A 14,788-nucleotide genomic window follows, 5' to 3' on the forward strand; every position below is an offset into this window, starting at 1 on the left:
ATGTAATTCTTCTGGGGTAATTCTTCTGAGTTCCCAAAATAACCTATAGTCCATCAATGTATGACTCTAATTAGGGTCATCATTCATTGTTAAATTATTTTAAATCATCACATAGTCATAGAACATATGCATGACCATGTTATAACCTATGTAGTACTGAAGTTAATTACATCATTAAAATATAACGACCACACTTACCATGTATAACAAGGGGTTGCTATCACTTCACCTGATATATACTCCCAATCCTTCCACATGCATGGACAACTATCAGGCACATAACATTTTCCTTTATGTTCCGCCATCCTTTGAAATAATAAAAACATAAACGTAAAGAAATTAACTATCCTTATATATTTGTAATCTAACTTTTGTTCTAGTTGATTCAATGGTCAATGGTCACAAAGTAGAGCAGAGATAGCTTTTTAATCCTATAGGGTCAGAAGATAAATATATTTTAAAACATAAAAACAGGAAAGTTGAATTTGGAATCTTTACACATAGTTTTATGGTGAAATGGGGAAACAAATCCACAATCAGGCTGCAGCTGATGTTTTGGTATTTTCAGGCTGCCCCAAAATTCTCACAAAGAGTACTTCCTTGAAAATGTGTCTATCCATTTGAGGCCTCCAATAAATTCTTATCTAATAGATAAGCCAATAGCTTATCTATTAAATCTACCTAAAAGAAAGCCTATAGCACTGCTGCTGAAATTTCTTGGCATTCAGGGTAGTTGGGAATAAATAAAAATAATACAATAGTCGGAAAAAGATACATTCATCTGATCTTTGAATAAACTGCTGCACCCACGCTCTGACTTTTGGTATCACTTACCCAGGGGGACAGATGCAACCACTCAAACATGGTGGAGAAGGTGTACAGGTAAAGTTCATAGCAATGTTTGTACATGTTAGTTCACAGTTTACTCCACCTGATGGCAAGCCAGATACATGAGATTGGCAGTCATAGTAGATCTTTCCATCAGGACATGAATGCACTATGGATATGAAATGCAAATGATATATAATCATTTTATGTTTATATTTATATTTCCCATTAATTAAACTTAATGTTTATGTTTGCTGTCTAATACTGTACATTTTCAGTAATATGCCCTAACTGAATATCCTTTTAACTTCATATATAGTAATAATTTTTAAAAGATTAAGCATTCTTCAAATTGAGTTCAATTCTTCATGGTCACATTTGTGAGTCATCTAGGATTTTTTCCATTTCAATTTCCTAGCTAGCCTATAGCTTTGGTTTCTCTGAAGGCTCCTACCCAATACTAATCAGACCCAACTTTTTTTAGCTTCTAAAACTAGATAAGGTCAGTCAGAGCTACAGTCATTTTCTTAAATTGTAGATGGCTAATATTTTGTCTGTTTAAGGCAGATAGAAAGACTGTAAGGCTAAAAATAATGGCTTACACAAGAGCTATGCAGAAAAGGCTTTGGTAAGCACAGTAAGATATATGGGTACAAATTTTAATCCCTTTTTTGGAAGTTGAACATCATTTCTACAAGTAACAAAAAAGAAAGCTGATCAAGACATATTTGGTAATTGTTATTCTAAATGAGTCAAGAAAGTTACCTGCAGGGACAGCTGCTGCTTCATTGCATTTCATTGTTCCATTTAGGCATTGGCTGGTCAAAGAAATTTTTTTTAAAAGTTTAATAAGAAATTATAAAAGCCATGGCCAATTTTATAGCTCATAGAGTATACATCTCCTTTGCAGAATCTTGCTCATATTTTTGTTTTAATGGATGTCCCATCATTTGAACCTAATGAATACTGATTAAATTAATTATATATATATTGATTAAGTGACGATATATTAAAATAAGCTACATTTCCATAGAAACATAAACAAAAACACTTTTTCCTATGCTTGGCCAAATATACCAAGTTTAGTGGTATGGTACTAGTAATCATACAGAGAAGTGATTAAGAAAGATGCATCCAGAAAGCAAAACAGGTCAGTATTTATTCTTCCATAATAGTTTACAGTTTTACTATAATATTAAGTAAGAAAAAGCAAGACATCATTTAGGAAAACATGCTAAATTTATATAAAGTTAAAACAGGCCTGTATATAACTCAAAAATTAAATACACAAAACATCAATCTACAAATTCAGTCAAAATGAAACTCTTGATATCAAAACTTACCATGACCCTGATGGTGTGGGCAAAATTTCTCCAGGCTGAAAACTTCTGCCTTTATAATAACATCGACAGTTAGCCCTAATTTTACAAAAACATATTTATTTGTTGTTATCCTGCCTTTTTTACTTTATGAATAACTCAAGGCAGTGAGTACACTTAATATTCCTTCCTCCTCTTATTCCCCCCCCCAAAAAAAACCAACCCTGTGGGGTAGGTTGGTTGAGAGACTATCAATGGCCCAAAGTCACCCAGCCAGCTTTCTGGTCTAAGGTAAACTAGAACTCATTGTCTCCCAGTTGTAGCCCTGTTTCTTAATCATTAGACTAAATAAAACATAATAGAACAGAATAATTCTCTGTGTTGTTTATGCCAGTGATTGTCAAGTGTGATTCATGGATCACCAGAGGTCCTCAAAGGGCCACCAGATGGCCCACTTTGCCATGTTCAAGTACCAAAGATTGTGTGTGTGTTTTGTCCCACTGCATCTCAGCCCAACCCCAGCACACAGAAACAAATACTGGAACAACTTAGCAAACTTGCACTAACATTGGTATTATAACAATGAGTATATGAAATAATTAATAGTTCTTAATGTTAGAATAATTTTTGAGTATAAGAGTACAAGACCTTTACAAATTAGAGATGTTAAGACATACAAAATTGCAGCCATGATTATCTTATTTACTACAAAAAAAATACTACCATGTTCTTAAGGAAAAAAGCACAGGAAGGTAGGTATTTACTCAATTAGGTGGCCTCCACATTTCTGAAAGTATATTTAGTAATTCACAACTGCAGAAAACAGGACAAACACTGATTAATGCTATGGCTCTCCAACGTGAGTTTAAACTCAGCCACTTCACCCTAATGTAACAGTAACAGCTTACTCTGCTCCACTATGTAATTTGGATTTTTGCCATGCACAGTCCTAAAATATTTTCAACACCAAAAATTTGTAAAAGTATAGATATGCTAGAGCTGAATCTGGCTTCTTTTGGCTGCATTGATGTAATCTTCTTGGTAGTTTTCCCAAGTTTCATTTATTTCTTCTGCTTTGTTTATTGATTCTCCTATCTAGCCAACAGGTCTAGAATTCAAATTACTCATGTAATTATCTCAGTGCTTCGCAATTTTTTTCCTTCATTACCCAAAACTGCTTATCAGAAAGTTCTCTCCATGATCTACCTGTTGTGATTGGGTAGTGGGTTTGTGTGTTGTTACCCCCCAAAACCCCACTTTTACTCAGTTTTGAATAATTTATTCAGGTTTGGGAAGCTCTGCAGGCATCAACTGAGGTTAGCTAGATGCTGCCACCTGCTGAGGCAAATTCTAGTAGGAGATTTTTTTAAGAACATAAAAACAGCCATCTTAGTCCAGTTTCTCACAGTGACCAACCAGATACCTCTGAGACAGATGACCCCCCCCCTACATCTGGGAGTACCTTTAAGACTTAAAGACTAATAGATCTCAACAGTACTGTCCTCCAATAATTTATTCAATTTTCTTTAAAGCCATCCAAATTATCTCCTACCATCATGATTTTGTGGTAATGAATCACACAGGTTAATTATATGCTGAATGAAAAACTGCATCCCTTTGTTCCTAAATTTAGTTATCAGCTTCATTGGATGACTTGATTCTGCTTTGTGAATTGGAGAGAAACATTTGCCTGGCCATAGCAATAGCACTAGCAATAGGACTTAGACTTATATACCGCTTCACAGTGCTTTACAGTCCTCTCTAAGCAGTTTACAGAGTCAGCATATTTCCCCCAACAATCTGGGTCCTCATTTTACTGACCTCAGAAGAATGGAAGGCTGAGGCAACCTTCAGCCCATGAGAATTGAACTGCTGACAGTCGGCTAGCAGTCAGCAGAATTACCCTACAATACTGCATTCTAACCACTGTGCCACCATGGCTCTTTTATACATGCAAACTTTTATACACCTTGATTGTGTTCTTCCTCAGTTGCCTTTTCTCTAAACTATGAAAGTCTCAAATGTTCTAGCCTTTTCTGATAGGGAAAATGTTTTAGTTGCCTGATCATGTTGGTTGCATTCTTTTGCATTTTTAATCTGAACCCTAACCCTTTTCAAAATGTGGAAATTGAACAGAGACATGATGCTAAACCTCACTGTTTCTTCCTCCTAAACACAGTCACAATAGCATGGCTTTGTGCTAGCTTAAAAATGCATTTAACTAAATTTGCTATAGCTTACATTGGCACGCAAAAATTAATAGATTCTTCAAAGTATTTTCCTTCAGGGCAGTTACAGCCTTCAGCGCAGTCATTATCACAAGCATCCAGAAGAGAAAGGGAAGAACAGGAGTGCTCACAGAAGGAGGAACATGGGTGATACAGCATTCCACTTCTGCACACTATTGCTATGGAGATACATCAAATTACAGGAACATCAAAAATTCTATACAAAATATAGCACAAAATCTTCTCTCTTTTTTTCTTAATCAAACCTACTCTAGGTTAGAATAGAATGCCCTCCAGACACTTTGCTTGAGAAATTGGTTACATATAATAGGTGGCAAACAAACACAGATACTCAGAAAACAACAGTTAGCAGCATGATGGCAGGGGAAAGTGTTTAATCACTAATACATGCAGGCAGCTTTTCTCCCATGGGGTCTCAGAGAAAAATCCTAATTTCAAGTTAGAAATATAAGTAATCAGCCCATGCTGCATTTTAAATCACCTAATTTGAAATGTATGCACACTCACCCCCATTCCCAGTACATCAACACCAACGTACATGTGCATGGGGATATTCATATAGATATATTTATTAGGCAATAGGAAGCTAAAAGTGTCAGACTTGTTTCTTCTTCTGTAGAGGTACAGTAAATTGGGTTAAAGCTATCTTAAATCAGCTACTTTTTAGTATACACAGTCTCATGCATTTTGAATATCTACTTAGATCCAACAGCTTCACCTTATAGACTTGATCAAGAAATAAAGGAACTCAGATCAGGTCATATCTGGTTGGTATTCTCATTTCTGTGTTACTTACCACAGTATGAAACATGAGATCTGAAATCTATAGTAATCCCATGCTTGCTGCAAATATAAGCATAGTGTGCAAAGGCATTGCACAAGCAACTTCTCCCACATTTGCAAGCATCAAAGCGACATAGCTGGTAATATAAATCTGGACTGATGTATATGTGACATGGAGCAAAGAGTTCTTGATTGATGAGATCACACTGGGATGCATATGCAACTATGAAAAATTTGACATTTGGCTTATTACATTTTATTAATTCAGTTTATTTAGATAGAAATCCAAAAGTAAAAGCAAAACCAAAAAAATATAATAATAGATACTACTCTAAAACTAGATGCTGAGTAAAATGTAATACATCCAATTATATCAATGTAGTCCCATTCCACTGACCTAAATGGGACTAAACCATAGTAGTAAAACATCTTCAATGACTATTTAAAGTAATGAGTAAACAAATGGAAAGTGTTGCTTTAAAACATCAGAAAGTAGGGAAAAATTCAGATACCAAACAAGAGTTTGGTAATCTAGTAATTACCAATTACAAAGAGTTGTAATCTAGTAATGCAATTATGATAAAATTTAGATTAAAAATCGCAAAATAAATGAGAAGTGTACCATTTTGTTGGTTAATGTTGCAAGGATCAACCACAGGAATGTTGACAGGCATGTGACATGCTGATGAAATCTTCCATGCATTAGCATGAAGTTGTGGAGTTCCTTCAATCATTCCTGATGGGGAACTAGGGGGGAAAACGAGAATGATAAAACAAAAGAATCAAGCTGTCCAGAAAAATATGCTTAATACTGGAATATTCTTTTGTCTTCTGAGATATGCCCATATGGAAAAGTTCTGTGCTAACATGATGGTTTTATAGATTGATTGATTTGACTTCATATTAATACCAAAAGAGGACCATGCTGTGTGAAACTTCAGCTGAAAATTTCTAGTTGTACTGTGTTGCATATGTTGACTTTGCCAGTTTCTCAGTCTATATTCTGAACTACTGCAAATGTCATATTCTTTGTAGAACTCCATGTACTGACTCAGTGTGTGTGTGTGTGTCTGTATCTGTGTCTGTGTATCTGTATCATATAGAGATGATAGATAGATAATAAATAGATGGATAGATGGGTGCTGTTTCGGTTCTGTGTCCAGAGCACCAAGTAAATCTATGATTTTGTCTTACCGATCTTAGAATTTTTCTCACAATGGCCCAGCAACAGGGAGGAAAGTCAAGAACAGCATTCCCTTACACCCAGTTATCTGGGGGATAATATTCTTCAATGCCAACAAATCTCCTGAATTTCACATGTCACCCCATCTCCTCTCTCCTGAGCTGATGCAAACCCCAAATCTATATGGCCACATCCCTGAGGGAAAAACACTCCTCTGCCCTATCCGGATTTCAGTAAGACAAGCCTTATCTTCCATTTAAATAAATGGTTCCAAATTAGCAATAATCGTAGCTTATTATGAGACTAATTATGTAGCCCTTTAGTACAATTTTATGTGTCCATCTGACAGAACACTAGAAGTTGAGTCATGGCAACTGGACTTGTTTTCTTTTTTGGTTTGAAACATTTTGCTACTTATCCAAGTAGCTTCTTCAGCTACTTGGATAAGCAGCAAATTGTTTCAAACCAAAACAGTTTGAAGTCCAGTTGCCATGGCCCAACTTCCAGACAATGCTGCCTGGATGATTGAGAATCTTTATCACCATCTTCAAGAATACTTTGCGTTTAGAAGGTTACATAAACGTTCTCTGCCTTTTAAAACTGCAATAATATAATCCTATATATGGTGCAGTATGGAAGACACTGTAAATACAACTCCTAAAAACAAAACTATGTCCATAACAAACAATTCTAATTCAAGACGTCTTATCAGAAATGAACAAATACATTAAAATAAAAATTGAAAAATATTCTTAAAGGTGTACCAAAAACAAACAAGGCAACTACTTTTGTCCAAGTTTGTAATGCTTCAATTGCTACTTTTCCCCCCAGTACATTCTGTTGACCATCAGCATAAGTCAAAGATTGGTAAAAAGAGTGCCTAAAGTCATTTTTAATTGCTATAATATACTGATAATGTCAGAGTGCTAGTGAAAAAGAAAACATGGAATTCCTTCCCTGCTTATTTGAAGTTTGTGTTTAAATTTATAACTTTCCTTGCCAACTGCAGTTTCCTTTGATCAATTAAACATTAGTTGAATTGTGCTGCTGGCTCTTGTCTGAGGCTGTTATTTTTGCTCTCCTTTAAAATGGCTTTAATCTGTTCTATCTGAAAACATTTTTATTGCCTTTTGTAATTTTAGATGCGTTTATTTTTTTTCCTTTACCTTATATCTACAGTGGGATTATTTTTATAAATGAAATATTATATCTGTCAAAAAAATATGGCTCCTTTGAATTTTAAAAAATGGTTAAACTTTTTTGTAACAAGGTACAGCCTGCATTTTATATTTTAACCAATGCAAATGACCAGAATTATTCACTTGTAAATCAATAATGGAGTAACTTTATAAATCCAACTCACAGAAAATCATCTCTCAGATTTCCATTATAAGTTCCACAGAGACCCATCGTTCTGCTCTTCCACTCAGCGCTGAGTTGAATATACACTCTTTTGCCATCTTTAGCAAACTGGATTTTTAAACCAAATTTAGTTTTTAACTGCACAAACAATGAAGACAGATTCTGTACTTCCATATATCCTGAATATAACAGAAAAAGAATTAAATTCTATATGCATACATAGATTCATACCCATTACACTATTCTTTTTGGGAATAAGCAGTATTACAGGTAGTCCTTGACTTTCAACTGTTTGTTTAGTGGTTGTTTGAAATTACAAAGGTTTTGAAAAACGTTGGTTACAATTGGTATTTGTATTTATGACTGTCACAGCATTCCCCATAGTCATGTGATCAAAATTCAGGTGGTTGGCAACTGGCATATATTCATGTCAGTTGCAGTGTCCCAGGATCACATGACTTGCTGCTTTCCTAGCTAGCTCTGACAAGCAAGTCAATGGAAGAAGCCAGATTTACTTAACATTCATGTGATTCACTTAACAACCACAGCAAAAAAACATCATAAAATTGGGCATGACTCACTTAACAAATATCTTTCTTAGGGACAAAAGTTCTGGTCCCAATTGTGGTCATAAATTGAGGACTACCTGTATGCAATGTGGAAAAAAGGAATAAGAAATAGCAAGCAAAGAAACTAAAAATATGAGAACAAAAAAGAGGAAAGGAAATATGGTTAAATCTTGTTTATATTCCCAAACCATTCACTATGCTTCATAGTTGTCTAGTCTTGCAAATCATAATTGCTTCCACCATGTTTATGCTTCAGTGTCTCTAGTTTGTTAATAAGTACATTTTTTTGTTTTTTAAAATCTCAGCAGTTCTGTTCAGCTACAAGTTTTCAGTCTTCTTCCTCTTGACCCATTCACTCTTCCTTTATATATTTCTTTTGTGATGTAATATTCATTTGTTCTCTATATATTGTCAAACCATTTCAATATACTTTGTTGAACTGGACAGCCATGTTCACTAGAACTCATTGTTGACTTGATTCAATCCATATCCATTCCGAACCCATTATTGATTCTATTTTTTACTTGTTTCACCACACATTCCTTTTTATTGCCCTCTTCCATTGGATTCTGCAGAACATCATGGGAGGTGGTTCTTGGTGGAGCTATACAAAAATCTGCTGTTATCCCCTCTTTTTCTATGGAAACATTGGGTGAGTATTTGACTTTTCTGAACATTCTTTCCATTCAAATGGAAACATTAATATATACTCAATTGATGTACATCTTTGAACAAAAACAGTTCCATTGTCTTATTGATTCTTTTGAGATTATCCATAACAAACATTCAAAATCTGCACATTTCAGCTAACACTTTATAAATCAACTGTTGAAAAACTGAATTTTTTGCAAACAGATAACTTTGCACTCATGACCTCATTTTCCTATAATAAAAAAGAACTAAAGAGAATTAAAAATGACTGTGATTTTCCCCAAAGTCTTTATGAACCTCCTAAAATGCAAGAAGCTCAGTACTTAATGCAGCCTCAAATGACTTTAAATAGAATAATTGCTTGCAGCTAATATATAATTCCTATATATTAAGTGAAACACTAGATTTTTCCACAAGGACAAGTGTGACATACTAAAGAATCATGACAAGAGAAAACTATGAAAAGTGTTTAATCTATTTTTGCTTTTCTAAACAGAAATATAAAACCGTGGACCATCATGAATGAATGAAATATCAATGGTGACTCTGTGATTGAAGTATAATACAGCAATTAACTGCAACAAGAGATGGCTTATAACTACAATATTTGTCCTAACTCAACTGTTTTGCCACATAGAATACTGTAAGACAACCAACTAGTTCAGTTCATGTCACCAATCAGGTCTAGCTATTTAATTTGAATCAATCCTTGACTCCTAAACTGAATAAGAAGTTTACTGAAGCTACAAGGTTTGAATTATAAATTCATTTTAATTCATTTAAAAGGTAGTGTTGATCAATTTTCTTTTTGTGAAAATATGTTCAGAACCATATTGCAGGAAACAGCTGCATTCATTGGAGAATCCTCTGGAAATCTCTGAGTCTTCATACCATGCTTGGACTAGTGGCTTTGTATCTGCTTTTTCCAAAAGACTTCAATAATATTTTGCTTTTATTTTTAAAACAATGGAGCTTGTTTGATCTCCAGCAAAAGGAGGAGAGGACTCTGTATTTTGCCCAATGCAGCCGGGCACAAGGGGCTGGTGGCAAACTACATGATAATACATTTATTTCTCAGAAACAGCTTAGTTAAATCAGTATATTAAAAGGAATTTAGGTACATGAGGATAATTAACTAATGAATAATAAATTGTATCTTACCATTTAGGGTGAATCCCTGGCTGAAGGAACTGTACTGTATTTCACCACCCCGGAAGAGAGTCACTTGCTTGCTTATGTCGTCTTCAAAAATTAGCGTCAAAGATTGAATGCAATCATAATCAATGCTCTGTATGAACCAAAGGAAGAGGAGGGCTGAGTCTTATGGGAAAAGGAACATATAGAGCAAATGTTGTTAATCTGTATTATATTCCATTTTTATTTTACTTTTCTCCTCACCAACACCCCAAAATTTATTCTTACTACATTTTAGATTAATCTTGAACTGCCTTTATGATTGTAATGTATATGTACCATCTAGCTAAGAATATTGAACAGTATAAGCTCAGACTGAAAAAGTAACAGCTAACAGTTATGCCGGCCTGAGACTTATGGTGGCCTAGAGTTCCCCAGGCCTCAGAGTTTGGAAAAGTTGATTTCCGTGACAGAGAGTGACATGGTGATTTTCAAAACAAAATGATGAATTAAATGCTAGTGTAAGGCACTAGTATAAGAGTTTTATGAGCTCTTGATAGGAGTAAAAGAAAGTTCAGTTTAGAATTATAAAGAAAAGTACAATTATTAATAAAGCAAAATGTCACTTCATGAAAATTGACATACACTGCAAATTAGAGATGCAAAATGTAAATGAAAACACAGCATAATGTACATAATACAAATAAGTAAAACAAGCAACTAAAACAATTAAAACTATTGAAACTGTTGAAAGAAAAATCTTCATCAGGGTCCAGTCCAAGCCGGGAATAAACAAAATGGAGACTGCTTTAGAAAGAAGGTTGTAGTTTATTGAAGAGCAGAGCCAGACAGAAGCATGGCTCTGGGAAAGCTGACCACATGTAACTGGGAGTGGTGGGGTTTTGTACCTTCTTGGGCTTTTGGGGTTGTTTCCTGTTCCTGTGGCATGAACTTTGACCTGAGGTTCAGTGTGCCTTTCTGGTATTGGTGAGTTAATCCTATTATGTCCTAAAGGTCATGTCTTTAGAGTTTGGGTGGGGTATGTAGATTTTAAGGTCTTTGTCTTTCTAATCTCATCACTTCAAGCTTCCTGGCTCCAACCTTTCTGAATAGGATTATCAAATCTGCATTTATAAAAGCTGGTTTCTGAGTTTCTGCTTGGGGCTGGTTTCTGTCTAAGATTTTTCTCCCATTATTACTTTGGGGGAATCTGCCTTTTTAAATATTTCCTTCTTGGGGGGGCTGACTTCCCACAAAACATAACCAGTTTTAATTAAAAAGCATCACAGCTAACTTTTCTCCCTCTTGGAACACAATCACTTCAGTTAATCAACTAAAATAATTTTAAAATAATTCAAATATTGCATTCAGCATATACCAGATTTTTAACCATCATTTTAAATGCTTGTTCAAATATTTTTATATACTCTGGGCTTCCAGAGTTATTGTTCCAAGAAAAGAGCACATAAAGTATCTAATAAATATCTCAGTCAGCTTCAAATGCTCTTATCTGGTTGGCAATATACCAAGCTGTTCAGACCTGTCACCAAGAGCATTTATCCGTCTAAGACACCTGGTCAGACTGTAACCAAATATGTAGATGCTTGTGTAATCATGCATGAATGAAAAACCCTGTAGATTTAATCACAGTAAAAGGATTTAATCAAAGTAAAAGGCACAATTGCTTTTACAAAGCTGGTGCTTACAGTTGAAACAAAACCCAGGTTCAGATCATACAAGACACTCAATATCAAGAAAAATACTGATTTTTTTTAATCACTAATCTTCTTAAGTAATTTTTTGGATTTCTTTGAATTAGATGTATAGGGATTTATTTATTAACACAAAATGTTAATTAAACTGCCAACTTACCTGTCCACAGGGACTTTTCTGTAACGTGAGTGTGAATTTGTCTTTCCCGGTGCCTTTTACCAGAATATACTGACAGCTCCCAAGAAAGGTATAATGGCGACCATCAAAAGTTGTGAAATGGGATTCACCAACAATTAAACATTCAGCTTAAAGATTGAAAAGTGTATTATTTTTTATTTTTTTATTTGATTTCAGTGCTCTTTGACTCCAACCAATTCTCAGAGCAACATAACTAAAAGAATAACATAAACTAAAGAGCAACATTACAACTGAATGGCAACATAAAAAATTAGTAAAAACAAATAAAATAAGAATAAATCCAAAAAGATTTACATGGTAGCTGTAAGATGGCAAACCAATGAATACAGACAATATTTCAAATAGGAGGGTCTCATCCACCCTATCTCAAGGCCTGAGAGAACAGCTGGGTCTTTAAGGCCTTCCAGAACACCTCTAGAGTAGGACCTCTCCAGATCTTGGGGGGGGAGCCTAATTCCAGAGGTAGGTGGAGGAGGTGAGTTTCCTGGGTTCTGAAAGATTACATTGTTTAATAGAAGGGACCTGGAGCACATTGCTCATACTAGCCATACAGAAACCATGGGAGATAGGCCACAAATAACTGGGCCATATACCATCTAGAGATTTATAGGTAATAATTAGTATCTTTCTTGAATTGAGTGGCAACCAGTGCAGCTTGTGGAGCAGAGGTGTCACAGGAGCATATCAAGGCATGTCCATCACTGCCCAAACTGCGTTCTGAACCAGCTGAAACTCCTGAGTAATTTTCAAGGGGCAGACATATGTAAACACTATTGCAATAGTTAAGCCTTGAGATACAATTACAAACAATTACAAATAACTTTATTACGGTCGTAGACCAGCAATAGCCATCACTTTTTACAATATATTATAATAATAATAATAATAATAATAATAATAATAATAATAATAATAATAATAATAATAATAATAATAATAATAATAATAATATAGTACTAACATTAATAGTAAATAATAACGTCCCGGTTAAGAAAATACATCAGGGTCACTCCCTAGTTTACGTGAGTGGATAGCCGATTAGTGTGTGAGTAAATATAATGTTCCAAACATTAGTAGAGATATCTCCAAAAAATTGCCACAAGTTGACGGCTATAGATCTGTAACCAATTTTTTTCTTGTGGACATTGCCGCAACACAGTATTTTGCCACTGCATGCGTGATAGAAGGGTTTGAGTCCTGGAGGAGAAAGCCTACATAAAAATTGTCTGCCCTCCCTGGCAATCTCTCTAATAAGAGGAGAATATATACTGTCCTATAAACTCGGTATAACTCACAGTTTAAGCCTTGAGATAACTAGGGCATGAGTGATTGTCTGAATCCAGGAGAGGACAGAACAGGTTCATCAGATGGATATTGAGGAAAGGCAACAAGTTGTGCACCACTCCAGAATGGGGAATGGCAATCCATTTTAGCATAATGATGGAAAATCCCCAGGCCTAGGTGGTCCCAACAGTCTTGGTAGGATTAAGCCAGATTAAGCCAGACTTGGTTTCTTTCCATTAATGCCCACATAGTCTCCAGGTACAAGACTTTGGCCCTGAGGCTGAAAGATATAACTGAGTATCATCAGAATACTGATGATCCTGAACCTCAAACCAGGGATGATCTCACCCAGTGATTTTATGTAGATATTGAATATCTGCATGCAGTTTCTAATATCTGTATTGCATAGAACCAAAGATAAATTAGAAACTATAAAGCAAATGTAAAGTGCCTTCATTGCCACAATGTATTGCTCTTCTAGCCTTCATTACACAATGTGAATTTTCTTTTATCCTTTTAACATTATTTGACATGCACTAATGAAAGCTTAGTTATTCCAAGACATGCCACAAGTTAAAGTTCAAGAGAATTTCAAAAATACTCTAATTTGCAATTCAAGGCTCATAGAAGCTCATTGCTAAAGATAATGTCCCTTTTTGAGTAGAGCAGTTCTTTAAGTCTCCTGGTGGTTTCATGGAGAGATCCATATAAGAAATGGATTTTAACAAATCAGAATTGTTTTTACGTTGTCTTCTCCTGTAATTAATTTGAGTTCTTGTCCAGGCTACAGCCTGGGGATTTCCAGATAGTCTCTTGTCTGATCCTGGTCAGATTTTCAAGATCACCCAAGAAGATATTTAGTCTTAGGCATCTTTCAAGATCTTCCATGCACTCAAGTAGTTATAGATTGCAATTGGAAAAATAAATGTACTTTTACTTATTTATGCAGCAATAAGTAAATGAATGAACAATCATTTATTTAACGATGGTTCAAAGTTACAATGGCCTTGAAAAAAAGTGATTTATAACCTGTCCTTGAAATTACAACCATCGTACTCTGCCTGCAGTCACATGAATGCAATTCGAATGCTTCGCAACTGGCCAGCATTTACAACCTGTGGCAGCATCCTGTGGTCACATAGTCATGATTTGTGACCTTCCCAGTCAGTTTCCAACAAACAATATCAATTGGGGAAAATGGATTTCCTTAATGACTGTATGATTCATTTAATGTCCATGGTAAAATGATTTGTTTTCAAAACTAACCCTTTTGGACAAGATTTTAATGATGGACAATATTGATTCATTTATTATATTTTATGTTTTAAATTGATTTTGCAGTTTACCTTCTCAGGTTTTTTGGTATATGTGCATATGTATACAAACACATATACACACATATTTAAGATTTCAGGTTAATAAATAAAAAAGACAAAGAAACTATACTTAAATTGAATACAGTTCTCTCTCTCTCTCTCTCTCTCTCTCTCTCTCTCTCTCTCTCTCTCTCTCTCT

The 14,788-nt window shown here is 34.9% G+C and overlaps 1 protein-coding gene across 1 annotated transcript in view; it reads right to left on the minus strand.

The window, feature by feature from the left end:
• Positions 1 to 14,788, minus strand: part of OTOGL (otogelin like) — an 87,202-nt gene that overhangs the window by 59,850 nt on the left and 12,564 nt on the right. Inside the window, exons 12-21 of the mRNA XM_015812035.1 lie at positions 11,951 to 12,096; positions 10,106 to 10,232; positions 7,726 to 7,903; positions 5,802 to 5,926; positions 5,193 to 5,402; positions 4,389 to 4,554; positions 2,172 to 2,246; positions 1,594 to 1,646; positions 835 to 997; positions 199 to 306 (exon numbers count right to left, since the gene is read on the minus strand). Coding sequence (XP_015667521.1) covers positions 199 to 306; positions 835 to 997; positions 1,594 to 1,646; positions 2,172 to 2,246; positions 4,389 to 4,554; positions 5,193 to 5,402; positions 5,802 to 5,926; positions 7,726 to 7,903; positions 10,106 to 10,232; positions 11,951 to 12,096 — 1,351 coding nt within the window. The remainder of the gene's footprint in view (positions 1 to 198; positions 307 to 834; positions 998 to 1,593; positions 1,647 to 2,171; positions 2,247 to 4,388; positions 4,555 to 5,192; positions 5,403 to 5,801; positions 5,927 to 7,725; positions 7,904 to 10,105; positions 10,233 to 11,950; positions 12,097 to 14,788) is intronic.

Source organism: Protobothrops mucrosquamatus, unplaced genomic scaffold (assembly GCF_001527695.2).
Source record: "Protobothrops mucrosquamatus isolate PMUCROS unplaced genomic scaffold, P.Mucros_1.0 scaffold63, whole genome shotgun sequence".
Lineage (NCBI taxonomy): Eukaryota > Metazoa > Chordata > Lepidosauria > Squamata > Viperidae > Protobothrops > Protobothrops mucrosquamatus.